General features: G+C 43.2%; 1 protein-coding gene across 1 annotated transcript in view; it reads left to right on the top strand.

The window, feature by feature from the left end:
- LOC115105337 (glutamate receptor 4) overlaps positions 1 to 14,547 on the top strand; it is a 172,391-nt gene that overhangs the window by 145,273 nt on the left and 12,571 nt on the right. Inside the window, 5 exon segments of the mRNA XM_029627267.2 lie at positions 3,767 to 3,965; positions 6,983 to 7,230; positions 11,537 to 11,651; positions 14,222 to 14,276; positions 14,279 to 14,358. Of these exon segments, the coding sequence (XP_029483127.2) occupies positions 3,767 to 3,965; positions 6,983 to 7,230; positions 11,537 to 11,651; positions 14,222 to 14,276; positions 14,279 to 14,358 (697 nt within the window).

Below are 14,547 nucleotides of genomic sequence, written 5' to 3' on the forward strand. Positions count from 1 at the left end.
CACTCCACACATTTGTTAACAAACTGTAGTTTGGGCAAGTCGGTTAGGGCATCTACTTTGTGTATGACACAAGTAATTTTTCCAACAATTGTTTACAGACAGATTATTTCACTTAATAATTCACTGTATCACAATTCCAGTGGCTCAGAAGTTTGCATACACTAAGTTGACTGTGCCTTTTAAACAGCTTGGAAAATTCCAGAAAATGATGGCATGGCTTTAGAGGCTTCCGATAGGCTAATTGACATCATTTGAGTACCTGTGGAACTATTTCAAGGCTTACATTCAAACTCAGTGCCTCTTTGCTTGACATCATGGGAAAATAAAAAGAAATCAGCCAAATAAAATTGTAGACCTCCACAAGTCTGGTTCATCCTTGAGAGCAATTTCCAAACGCCTGAAGGTTCACGTTCAACTGTACAAGCAATAGTACGCAAGTATAAAAACCATGGGACCACGCAGCCGTCGTACCGCTCAGGAAGGAGGCGCGTTCTGTCTCTTAGAGATGAATGTACTTAGGTGCAAAAAGTGCAAATCAATCCCAGAACAACAGCAAAAGACCTTGTGAAGATGCTGGAGGAAACAGATACAAAAGTATGTATATCCACAGTAAAACAAGTCCTTTATCAACATAAGCGGCCGCTCAGCAAGGAAGAAGCCACTTCTCCAAAACCGCCATAAAAAAAGCCAGACTGTGGTTTGCAACTGCACATGGGGACAAAGATCGTACTTTTTGGGTAAATGTTCTCTGGTCTGATGAAACAAAAATAGAACTGTTTTGCCATAATGACCATCGTTATGTTTGGAGGAAAAAGGGGGAGGCTTGCATACCGAAGGACACCATCCCAACCGTGAGGCATGGGGGTGGCAGTATCATTTTGTGGGGATGATTTGCTACAGGAGGGACTGGTGCACTTAACAAAATAGATGGCATCATGAGGCAGGAAAATTATGTGGATATATTGAAGCAACATCTCAAGACATCAGTCAGGAAGTTAAAGCTTGGTCGAAAATGGTTCTTCCAAATGGACAATGACCCCAAGCATACTTACAAAGTTGTGGCAAAATGGCTTAAGGACAACAAAGTCAAGGTATTGGAGTGGCCATCACAAAGCCCTGACCTCAATCCTATAGAACATTTGTGGGCAGAACGGAAAAACGTGTGCGAGCAAGGAGGCCTACAAACCTGACTCAGTTACACCAGCTCTGTCAGGAGGAATGGGCCAAAATTTACCCAACTTATTGTGGAAGGCTACCCGAAACGTTTGACCCAAGTTAAACAATTTAAAGGCCTTGCTACCAAATACTAATTGAGTGTATGTAAACTTCTGACCCACTGGGAATGTGATGAAGAAAATAAAAGCTGAAATAAATCATTCTCTTTACTATTATTCTGACATTTCACATTCTCAAAATAAAGTGGTGCTCCTAAATGACCTAAGACAGGGAATTTTTACTAGGATTAAATGTCAGGAATTGTGAAACTAAGTTGAAATGTATTTGGCTAAGGTGTATGTAAACTTCCGACTTCAACTGTAGCTCTGCTATTATATTATGTCATTTTATATTGTACATCACATACTTTAATCTTAATTACCTGTCCACAAACACACAACCCATGCAGACATCAAATAATGAAAAGTATGTGTATGGTGAGTCACTCGCACGCACACACGCCACACGCTCACGCACATCCATGTAACAAGGATGTTAAACCAGGGTCATACTGGTGCTGCCACATGACCCTCTCTCTCCTTCCCCCTGTTGGCTCTGGCCCATCAGGGTATCACCACGTCTGTCACCATGGATGAAAGTCACTGGAGTCACCTCAGATCAACGCAGACTGGGGGTAGCGAGAGAGAGGGAGAAAGTCCCCTAGCTCTCTGTCCTCAGACACAGCTCTCTGTCCTCAGAGCTTCCAACGGGAGCAAACCTTACGAGAGGGAATGAGGAGGAGAGAATGGAGCAGGAGATAAGGAGAGAAAGAAACAGGGAGACAGAAAGAAAAAAAGAAACAAAATAAAGGGAGGGAGACAGAAAGAAAAATAAAGCAAGAGAAGCCCTGCCCTTCTCCTTCTACCTTTTCCAGAGAATGTTGAAGGATTACAGAAGCAAGAGAGAGAGAGAGAGAGAGAGAGAGAGAGAGAGAGAGAGAGAGAGAGAGAAAGGGACATTATGGGAGGGAAACTAGAGAGATAAATAAAGGAGAGAGAGGGAAGGTGGAGGGGAGAACCGGAGGGAGGGAGAGAACCAGAGAGAGTACCAGAGAGAGAGCATGATGAAGGGGGAGAGGCTCGTAATCTGCATTCAAATCCAGAGGCAGAGTTAACAGAGTTTATACGTGAACTATTCTGCAGCATAGCCTTCTGTGTACAGTTAAACATGCTTTGCTGCTGCGGCTCTCAGGTTGGTGAGATCTTTGCTGTGTGTTGGGCAGAGGGTGTGTGTGTGTGCATGCATGTGTGAGATTGTGACTGAGACATTGGGACAAGTTGGTGGCAGGTGCTAGGGATAAGACTAGAAGGGGACACGGTGTGCCCTGTCCTAAGCGACAAGGGGAACAGGGGTAAGTGATGTGGAGACACTATAGCATTGACTGAGGTGGAATCTGCCCTTTTTTACCCCTTTCACATTACTGAGCAGAGCTGGCCTGGGGGAACATCCACCATAGTCGCTGCATGCTGGAATGAAAGGTTCAGGTCGGCACGGTAGTGCCGGTTTGGTTCAGGTCTGCATGTGTGAAATAGTGTGAAAAGGCAATTAGTGTGATAAAACAACAGGAACTGAAGGGTTTTCATAGAGCCTCTCTCTCTCTGTGTTTGGTTCACGCCAAGGGGGGAGAGAGAATGTTGTTTGTTCACTCCAATGCACCATTTTGTTTGAGATTCTCCTCACGACCTTCCCCTGCTCACTCGAGAGTCGGTGAGTTATCTGTCTCCCTTGAGCCAACAAACAAGACGAGAACAGAGCTGAACAGAGGGAGCTCTGTGTGATGTCGTCAGCTCTTTTCATCCCACCAATAAACAGAGAGAAAGAAAGAAAGAAAGAAAGAAAGAAAGAAAGAAAGAAAGAAAGAAAGAAAGAAAGAAAGAAAGAAAGAAAGAAAGAAAGAAAGAAAGAAAGAAAGAAAGAAAGAAAGAAAGAAAGAAAGAAAGAAAGAAAGAGGGAAAGGAAAGAGGGACCGCAGCGCACTACCTGGTTGACACACAAACGCATTGGGTTTTAATGAGCCACTCTGCCTTAAGGTGGATTTGGAAATGGGTTGGATGATAGTGTGCAGTCAGTGTCCTCTCAGAGCCTGTTCCATTGTATGAGTTCTTCTTTTTTTAGATCTTTAATTTTTGTGGGTTTTTCTTTATTGAGAAAGGACAGTTAAGGGGAGGCAATAAAGATTGCGAGTCAGAAGGGCAGTGGACTGGATTTGAACCCATGCCAACTTTGGAATACATGTGGCAGGGTCAGCAGCTCTAACTGGTTTACCACACAGGTCACCTATAACGTTGTCTGTAATTCACTCTCACTACTTGATATAGTTTGTGGATTTGTGTTGATTCATAAATATTTGTTGTTACTGATGGACTCTGCGCTCTATCACACCCCCCTACTCTTCTCACTCTTCTCCTATTCCTTCACTCCTTCTCATTCTCACCTCCTGCTATATGGCACCCTTATTCCTCTCCATCCTATCCTCCCTCCTTCTACCCGTCCTCTCCCTTCTCTCCTCCCCTCTCCTCTCCTTCCTCCTCTTCCTCCCTCTCTTCCCCAGGTCTCTATCTGGGCGTATCGTGGGTGGTGTGTGGTGGTTCTTCACCCTCATCATCATCTCCTCCTACACGGCCAACCTGGCTGCTTTCCTCACAGTAGAGAGGATGGTGTCGCCCATAGAGAGTGCTGAAGACCTGGCTAAACAGACAGACATAGCCTACGGCACCCTAGACTCCGGCTCCACTAAAGAGTTTTTCAGGGTGAGTATAGTACTGGACTGGATACAAGCTGTGTCTGAATTCTCATATTATGGCCTTGTCCTATTTCATAGACTATTTGTGTATGTAGGAATAAAATGTTTTAGCTAGTAGCTGCGTCGTTCCACGAAAAGTGCCTTTGATATTTTAAGAAATAATTGTGCACCAATATTGCATTTTAAAAGCCTGTTATATTTAATTAAGTGACTTTAATATAGACCACATGGAGAATTCAATTCATCTGATTTTTAATTTAAATAAAGGATATCTGAAGTGCCAAAATTCTGCATTTTGACATGTCCCTCCGTGAACCCTGTGTCACTTCTAGGAAGATTTCAACCACTTAATCCCTAAATGTATCTAAGTTTCACCATCATTAAAAAGTACTAGTTATTTTGTTGCTTTGGCAGTAATTTCTGCAGATTAGTGATTCATTTACGTCTGTCCCTCATTTTAAGGTCAACCCTGTTACGTGAATTTAACTCTTTTATTAATATGGTGAAACTCTTCCTTTTAAAATATTTCTACTCTTTTTGGCAATTTTCAGGTGGAAAACTGAGAGGGTCGAGCATTTCTTTTAATAACAAAAAATATTATTATTTCACCTTTATTTAACCAGGTAAGCTAGTTCTCATTTACAACTGTGACCTGGCCAAGATAAAGCAAAGCAGTGCGACAAAAACAACACCGAGTTACACATGGCATAAACAAGCATACAGTCAATAACACAATATATATATATTTTTAAGTCTATATGCAGTGTGTGCAAATGGCGTGAGGAGGTAAGGTAATAAATAGGCCATAGTAGCGAAGTAAAAAGAATTGACACTGGAGTGATACATGTGCAGATGATAATGTACAAGTAGAAATATTAGTGTGCAAAAGAGAAGAAAAGTAAATAAAAACAATATGGGGATGAGGTAGGTAGATTGGATGGGCTATTTACAGATGGGATATGTACAGCTGCAGCGATCGGTTAGCTGCTCAGATAGCTGATGTTTAAAGTTAGTGTTTAAATATAAGTCTCCAGCTTCATCGATTTTTGCAATTTGTTCCAGTCATTGGCAGCAGAGAACTGGAGGGAAAGGCGGCCAAAGGAGGTGTTGGCTTTGGGGATGACCAGTGAGATATACCTACTGGAGCACGTGCTACGGGTGGGTGTTGTTATCGTGACCAGTGAGCTGAGATAAGGCGGAGCTTTACCGAGCAAAGACTTATAGATGACCTGGAGCCAGTGGGTCTGGCGACGAATATGTAGTGAGGGCCAGTTGACTAGAGCATACAGGTCGCAGTTGTGGGTGGTATATGGGGCTTTGGTGACAAAACGGATGGCACTGTGATGGACTGCAAACAGTTTGCTGAGTAGAGTGTTGGAGTTTATTTTGTAAATGACATCGCCGAAGACTAGGATCGGTAGGATAGTCAATTTTACTTGGGTATGTTTGGCGGCGTGAGTGAAGGAGGATTTGTTGCAAAATAGAAAGCTGATTCTAGGTTTAATTTTGGATTGTAGATGTTTAATATGCATAACACGTCAACCCTCTTACCCAGATAGACAGGCTAGAAATGTTTTATAAATGTCTCCACAGTTCTTCAACTAGAAGGTACTTTTTTTGAACTCTCCTAGCTGTGCCATGGAGGAATTAGAGCCAGCACACTTGTAGTTGTTTCATTTGGAATGCAACCCTGCATTCCCAACGTCACACAATTACTGGTATTGTTTACGCAATTTAAAAAACGGTACATTATAAATCGCATTCTGGGTCAGGTGGGCATGATTTGAGTGCTTGTTCTATTGCCAACGTGACTAGCTAAGTTATTAAATACAATCTTTCAGTGTTAGGCTTTCACAAGGCAATTCAAAGAAACTGATGGTAATTTTGGTGCCGCATAGAAGGGTAGCATGAGTGCATTCAGATGCATGTGCCCTGCAAATGTTCTTCTCTATAAACAAACATAGGCTCAATCTGTTCAGAACAACCCAGGTTACGGCGCCATGTCATCTTGTAACTGTACACCAAACACAGATCATAAACGTTGACACTGTATACGACGTGAGTTTTATGATATGGGAAATGTGAAGTGCACATTTGGACTCACGGGTGTTTGGCTTGCTTGTATGACATGCAAGATGACATGGCATCATACCCTGGGTTGTTCTGAACAGAATGAGCCAGTGTTTGTTTATAGCGAAGAATGCACACGCACCTGAATGCACTCATGCCTCCTTCCTATGCAGCACCAAAATTACCATCCGCTTCTTTGAATTGCCTTGTGAAAGCCTAACACTGTACGATCGTATGACATCAAAGCTGTACTGATTATAATCCTCAACATCTCATCTTTCAAAATACATTGAGTCATCTTCATGTACAGCATTTCCCTCACTCAGACAACAACAAATGTGCAATTTTCCCGGGAAGGACAGGGTAATCTTCTTGTCACGCGCTGTGCTCAAGTTCGGAACAGTTGTCAGTCAAAACCAATAAGGCGCTGTGAAATGCAGAGCCAGAGCTCTGACTTCATGTACAGCATGTTACTGTACAGCCACTTATTAGTGCCCAAACCGGAAATGTTCAACCCGTACGTGGGTACGAATGTTAAGGGCTACCGTCTTGAGATGGGGAAACATGTTTTTGTTATGAAGTTGAACATGTGCTCTTTATGACAGAAAGTTTCTTTTGACCAAGTTACACTTCTGAAAAGGCTCCGAATTGGTGGAACGACCCAGCTACTAGAAAGAAAAATATAGTATGAGAATTCAGGGTAAGTAGTACTGGACTGATCAGCTCTGACACACACAAACACACGCATGACACCATACTGGTCAGATCATTCAACTCGTTCACTCAGGGAGGAGTTTTTACAGTAACTGTTTTCAGTCGACACTCGCTCCTCCACCAGTAACTCTGTACTATACGTTAACCCCTCCATGTCCTCGTCTCTACTTGGCTGTGCTCTTTCTATGCTCTCTCCACCCTCCTCCACCCCTCCCCTGATCTGCCCCAAACCAACCACAGAGGTCAAAGATCGCAGTCTACGAGAAGATGTGGGGCTACATGAAGTCGGCCGAACCGACTGTGTTTACCAAGAACACCCAGGAGGGGGTTGTACGTGTGCGGAAGAGCAAAGGGAAGTACGCTTTCCTATTGGAGTCAACCATGAATGAGTACACGGAACAGCGGAAGCCCTGCGACACCATGAAGGTTGGCGGAAACCTGGACTCCAAAGGATACGGAGTGGCCACCCCCAAGGGTTCACTGTTAAGGTGGGTGGAGTGGTATAACAATATGTCCAAGCTGTGCGTGTTGTTATGTTATTCCACCTTCCCTGGCGTGCTGCCTGAATATGTATAGTAACGCTCATATAACGCTCATCTAACACTTCTTTTTTTGTTAAGTTTGAGTTATGGTGAGTTTGGTTTGGGACAATTTTTTCATGTTCATGAAGGTATAGGTGTAGTGGCTTTTACATTTGTGTTTGGTGTGGCGTGGCATGCGGTCATGGCAACAGTTGGTGTTGTTGCAGCTCTACTTCCTTGTTGCCAGGTAATGTTTGTGCAGCTTTATGTTGGTGTGCCAGTAGGAGTCAAAACAGCATGTTGATACGCCTTAATATTATTCTAAAGTATTACTATGACCAATGTTGCAGAATTCTGTTAACTTTCCCCAAATTCCTGGAATTCCTGCTTATTCCCCCCTGGAATCTGTGAATATCACGAACTGGAATTTCTGGAAAACCTGGGAATTTGGGGAAAATTACCGGAATGTTGCAACCATAACTGCATTACATAGGCAATAGAGTGCTATTTGGGATGCAACATAGTAAGTTTCATATGAGATGGTGGGATATCAGTGATGTGAATGCTCAGTCCTGTCTGACTTGGCTGGACTCTAGAGCTGATTTATACACAGTGGAATTTACAGGCCTGCCGAAAAATACAATATCATTCCCCACTCACCACGGGGAGTTAGTTTCACTTCGCCAAAACTAGAAACTCTCATCTATCAAAAGAATGGGAGCAAGCTCATACTGAAAGGAATTGAAAAATGTAATCAAGCCTAGATTGAGTGTGTGTGTGTCTGTGTGTGCGCACAGTACCAACGGTTGTCAGGCTTGATAAAAGGTCATAAACACGGTTCTGATAAATATAACAGCTGCATAATGGAGTGAGATACTCAACGCTATTAGGATTTACCCAGATATAAATCCACTGGATTATAGCAGTGTGTTTCAGCCATCATAACATCAACAGGAACATGTGCTTTGTACAAGCAAGAGACTGTGCATTGGTTTTCTTTTTAAATAAATTCATCTAGCAACAATTATGTGACAAGTGAACTAACACCCCACAAAAACAGGAAAATAATGGCTGGAAAGTGGGGAATACTGAGGTGGGCTGCACTTTGCTTGGAACATATGCGCACACACACACACACTATTGCCACTAAACTCATCTGAATCCAACTCCAATCCTGTAAATTCCACTGACGAGCTTCTCTAGAAGGCAACGACATGGGTTTGCAATGTAAACAACGACTGGTACTGGATTTACCGACTGTTTTCAGCAAGAGGAGTCACTGACAGATCACAGTAGTTCCAGATGGCGGCCATTTTTATTTGGTTAAATTATCAGTCGCGTTCCCCCGGCTCGGACGTTGCATGCATCAACCAATGATTGCGTGTCACGTCATCAACAGACAGATTGCTCTAACATACGATGTGGTTCGCTGATACTTTAAAATACCGATCCATCAATGTTCCCCCAAATTCTTTGGGGCACTGAGCAACTGTTAGGTCTTGTGAGCGAAAATGTTGTGGAACTTCCGAACACTGAGACGTTACCCTTACAGTTTTAGACAGTAGCCTATTGGCTATTTGAGCATAATGTAGGCCTACCAACAAAACCAATGGAGCGAATCCCATAATATTTTCACGTGGAAATAGCTTTTGATTTCTTTGATGTTGCCTACAGTAGCCTCTATGTGGTGTTCAATGCAGGCCTATTGCATGAGACTTTTAAAGACGTTTTTACATTATGAAGGGCATGACATTAATTCATGATTTTTTTACTTGGTCTGTAAGACTGTGGGCCAAATAGGTGACTGTACATTGCATTGTCTTGTGTTGTATAATAATACAAAATAAAATGTATTATCATTATCATACAGAGAATTAGACAATGTAGGCTACCCCTCTGCCTGTGGGCTTATTTACATATTCCAACCTGTCTCAAAATACATCACTGCCCCTTTAATTAAGACATACTGTACGTTTTTTACCTGACTAGCTTTTCAAACACAGATTGAAATGTAGCCTACACATTTTGTGCTCATGTAGGAAGCAGTAACTCCCCATTGCTGACCTATACTTATTTATAACTCTGCTAATAACTCGCTAACTAGCAAAGAATATGAACAAATGTGCACAGGCGTGGCCCTGTGCTCTGATCTGAACTGATCTGAAGAGCACATTCACTCACGGGTGGCTCTGTCTACAACAAAATCACAGACTCGTTCTTACAAAGTTAGATTTGTTTTGTTTTGTTGCATTGAAAAGGGGCTGATATAATGTTGATTCGATCACAGAAAAAACGTTGATCTATATCGTGCGAACTAATGGGGCGAACTCAGTGAAGTTCAGTCTCTTGTGTCTCTCCGCTGCAGTCCTGGAGGAAGTGCGTGGCCACATACTCGCACAGTTTAGAGGGAACATTGCTATCCAGGCATTGTAAGATCGGGCATGCATCAGCAATGCCTGGGCAGAGGAACCCGCCCACTATCTTCTGTCAGTCACTTCTGTGGTTGTCACCATGGAAACTCACAAATCAGCATGCAGAGCGGCTATGTCAGACTAAGCAGCTATTTCACAAGGCATTAACCCTAAAGTGACCCTAAAAGGTTAAACAAGGTGACGTTTAATCACATTTTTCTTTTTTCTCATCAGCTTTTACTGAAATATTTATTTTAATAATGTTGCTGTCAGTTAAGCTACATTTCTGTCTCTCATTGTCAATGTGTACCTGATATTCCTGAAAAGTACAGTTGAAATGCACTGAATGCACGTGGACAAATCTCTCTTGATGCAAGTTTTACTCCTCTGAATCAAAATATATATCAAAATTATGTTACTACACAATCTTTTCCCTATGGGCACTAGATAGGGAATAGGGTGCTATTTTGGACACACAATATGTGTAATGGAGTTTAACCATCAATCAGGTAATGTACAGAAAAACAAAGGCCACAGGGATACAACCAAGGAAACAAATAGAGATTTAAGTTTCATTTACTTCAATTTAGTTTCCTTGGATCAAACTTTGAAGTGAACCAAGTCCCAACGAGAGGTTTGTCCGTTCTGTAAATGAGGGTCCTATCTTTGAGGCAAATACTAACTTCCACTTAAGTCAAAATGATACAGTCTCAAAGTGTCTTAAGTGGAAGTTATTGTTCACCTGTTTGTGTATAGAGGGAGGGTGGGAGAGGGAGTGAGGGTTTATTGTTACAGATAGAGCATTAACACACCTCTATTTCCACCCTTGTCCCCCCTTTATAATCCCCCCTTTCCCCCTCCTATCCCCAATTGGATGCTATCGACTCACCTTCACTCACCCAAATATGTTTTATCATTTTCAAGAAGCGCAGTTAACCTGGCAGTGTTAAAACTGAATGAACAAGGCCTGTTGGACAAATTGAAAAACAAGTGGTGGTACGACAAGGGAGAGTGTGGCAGCGGCGGAGGTGGCGAGAAGGTTAGCCATCCTTGTGTCAGCCCCATGCCGATTGGGTAAAACTGTTCTCGTGGTAACAGGTGCATCTGCCGGGGCGACACCCATCGTGTGACCAACAGTGGCGTTGTGACGTGCCACAGTGGCACATACTATAGTTCTGGACGAGTTGAGAGCGATTACTGTCAAACCACAAATATTCGCTTTTGGTAGATGTTAATATTGTTCACCTATTTGTAACCGAAAGCTTAAGTGAATCATTTTTGAAGATACCTTGAAGTCAGTCACATTGTGGAGTCCCACTAAACACTACATTGTGCATAAATGTACAGCATCTTATGGCGAAATGTGAAGTTGTCCTTCACGGGGCTCACTTGAAAAAGAGATGTACATCTCAATATGACTTCCATAGTTTAAAAAACGGATAAATATATATATTTTTAATTCTGTTTTTTATTTTTATTGTTGTTGACTTTGGTACAAAATTCTGCCAATAGTTGTAGCTTCACAGTAATAGCCTCTGATTGGTTGTTGTGAGATAGGCCTCGGCAGTATGTGCCCGTTCCAGAAAGCGATGCAGTGGGGGCCCCATGTATATTTCTGTAGTGCTCAGCCCCTCAGGCACCCATAAACCAACCCCCTAGCCCCCTCTCCACTACCACGAGCATAGAGACATGTAAACCAATGGGGCCCCTGTCTCCGTCACTTTCAGCTGTTAAGTGCTCTGTATGGGCTCTTTACATTTTTGACTGAATAACATAAAATAACATGTCCTATGATGTTATTTATGTTATTTCCCCCCCTGACCCCTCCCCGACCCCTCGACCTCACACGTGCGGTTTCGAAGAACTCCAGTAAACCTAGCCGTGTTGAAACTGAGTGAATCAGGCGTCTTAGACAAGCTGAAAAACAAATGGTGGTACGATAAGGGCGAGTGTGGACCCACGGCCTCAGGAAGTAAGGTCAGTCTCCTGCAAGTCCTGGGACCACACCTCCTCACTGACTGTTCTGTCACACTGATGAACCCCACCGCAAACAGACAGATAGGAAGATAGGCAGACAAGCATGGAGGCAGGCAGGTAGAAAGGCAGGTAGGAAGGCAGACAGACAGACACAGGCAGATAGAGAGGCAGGCAGGTAGCCAGGCAGACGGATAGGGAGGCAGGAGAGCAGGCAGGCTGGCTGACACACACACATACACACACAAAGATAGGACAGAGAGAGACTTAAGGTGTAGCCTGAGGGATACAATACATCCCACTAGAAGGCATGCTCACAATTCAGTGGTAGCAGCAGCACAGCAATGTATGAAATGGTGAGACCTGCAGGATCACATTGATATGGTTGTCACCTGTATCTGTGCCACACTTAGTAGTGTATACTTAGTAGTGCACTTAGCAGTGCACGTATTAAAGTTGTGCAGTTGTAATGTCACGGTAGATTATTAGTATCATAGAAGTAGAATGAGTGGAACAGGCATGGAACCTCTTACCTTGACTGGTAAACTCTATTATATTTCTATGAATAGTATGCCAGTCATTCTAGCCCACTCTAGATTGGTTCTAGTAAGTTTATCCATTGGGCAATACTCAATCATGTAAAGAGAACTCCTGCCTCAACAAAGCAGCATGTAAACACCTTAGGGTCAAAAGTACTTGTCAAGTGCATTTCCTTGTCATGTATAATTAAAAAGTAGATCTTTGAAAGTACTCTCCCACACTCCAATCAGCAGTAGATAAGATGCAAGGCAGCATTTCGTAAAATCTCAAACCTCAACAGATTCCTTTTGACAAGGAAGCCTCCCCTTTAGGAGCAGGCGACTAACCTGAAAAGTGGGATAGAAGAAACGTGAAAGAGCTGCACCCTTTGTCTTAAATCACAGCGTCTAATTACACAATGACTATAAGCAGAGATAACAGAGGGCTAGGGAGCTACTTGAGAGTGGAGACCAAGGACATTTTTAACTGAGTCATTTAGGCAGCTAGTGAATTTAGAATAATTGTTTTCCTCCTTAATTGCTGTAAAAAATGTCATAGTCACACTTTATCAAGACATCATTAGATTGGTTGGCATGGGAACATCATGGTGATATCAGCTGTAGCAGTAGCCACAGAGCTGAAAGCAAGAGCAGGTCTGAACTGGAAAGTGTATATATATATATGTGTGTGTGAGTTTGGCAAAGTGTGTTTGTGTGTGTTTTAGATTAGTCAACTATGTATTTGTGCACGTGTGTTGTAATGTGTAATATAATTGCCTGGTGCAGTGAATTCGGAAAGTATTCAGACCACTTGACATTTTTCACATTTTGTTAGCCTTATTCTAAAATTGATTAAATCATTATTTTCCTTCAACAACCTACACACAATACCCCACAATACCCCAGAAACAGTTTAGATTTTTTTTTCCAATTTATAAAAAAAATAATACTGAAATATCAGATTTATGTAAGTATACAGACCCTACACTCAGTATTTTGTTGAATCACCTTTGGCAGCAATTACAGCCTTGAGTCTTCTTGGGTATGAAGCTACAAGCTTAGCACACCTGTATTTGGGGAGTTTATCCCATTCTTCTTTGCAGATCCTCTCAAGCTCTGTCAGGTTGGATGGGGAGCGTCGCTGCGCAGCTAATTTCAGGTCTCTCCAGAGATTCAAGTCTGGGCTCTGGCTGGGCCACTCAAGGACATTCCGAGACTTGTCCTGAAACACTCCTGCATTGCCTTGGCTGTGTGCTTGGGGTCATTGTCCTGTTGGAAGGTGAACCTTTGCCCCAGTCTGAGGTCCTGAGCGCTCTGGAGCAGGTTTTCATCAAGGACCTCTACTTTGCTCCGTTCATCTTAGCCTCGATCCTGACTAGTCTCCCAGTTCCTGCCACTGAAAAATATCCCCACAGCATGATGCTGCCACCACCACGCTTCACCGGAGGGATGGTGCCAGGTTTCCTCCAGACGTGTTCAATCTTGGTTTCATCAGACCAGTTGAATCTTGTTTCTTATGGCCTGAGAGTACTTTAGGGGCCTTTTGGCAGGCTGTCGCGCCTTTTACTGATAAGTGCCTTTTACTGAGAAGTGGCTTCCGTCTTGCCACTCTTCCATAAAGTCCTAATTGGTGGAGTGCTGCAGAAATGCTTGTATTTCTGGAAGGTTATCCCATCTCCACAGAGGAACTCTAGAGCTCGGTCAGAGCTCAATTTCGAGTCTCATAGCAAAGGGTCTGAATAGTTATGTAAATAAGGTATATCTGGTTTTGTTTTTTATAAATTTGCAAACATTTATAGAAACCTGTATTCACATTTTCATTATGGGGTGTTGTGTATAGATTGCTGAGGAAATTGTTTTATTTAATCAATTTTAGAATAAGGCTGTAACGTAACAAAATGTGGAAAAAGTCAAGGGATCTGAATACTTTCCGAAGGCACTGTATATATGAGTAGGAATGTGAGTATGTTTGCATGTGTGTGTGTTCTCAGCCCCCCACCACAGCCACGTCTCTGATTGCCTGTCTGCCCTGTGTCTCTCCTCCAACCGCCCCAGGACAAGTCGTCTCAGGCCCTGTCGTTGAGCAACGTGGCGGGGGTCTTCTATATCCTCGTGGGGGCCTGGGCCTGGCCATGCTGGTGGCCCTCATTGAGTTCTGCTACAAGTCCCGGAACGAGGCCAAGCGAATGAAGGTGGAGGCACCGACGTCTGAACACCACCACCCAAACCACCACCACCTCCCCCACCACCTAACCCCTAGCAGCCCCCACCCCAGCTGCTCCAACCCCAGAACAAGCCCTCAACCCAGTCACAGTCCAGGCTACAGTCCTGGCTATAGTCCCGGCCACAGCCCCAGCCCTTCCCCAAGCACCCAAAACTTA

This window comes from Oncorhynchus nerka, linkage group LG22, assembly GCF_034236695.1.
Source record: "Oncorhynchus nerka isolate Pitt River linkage group LG22, Oner_Uvic_2.0, whole genome shotgun sequence".
Lineage (NCBI taxonomy): Eukaryota > Metazoa > Chordata > Actinopteri > Salmoniformes > Salmonidae > Oncorhynchus > Oncorhynchus nerka.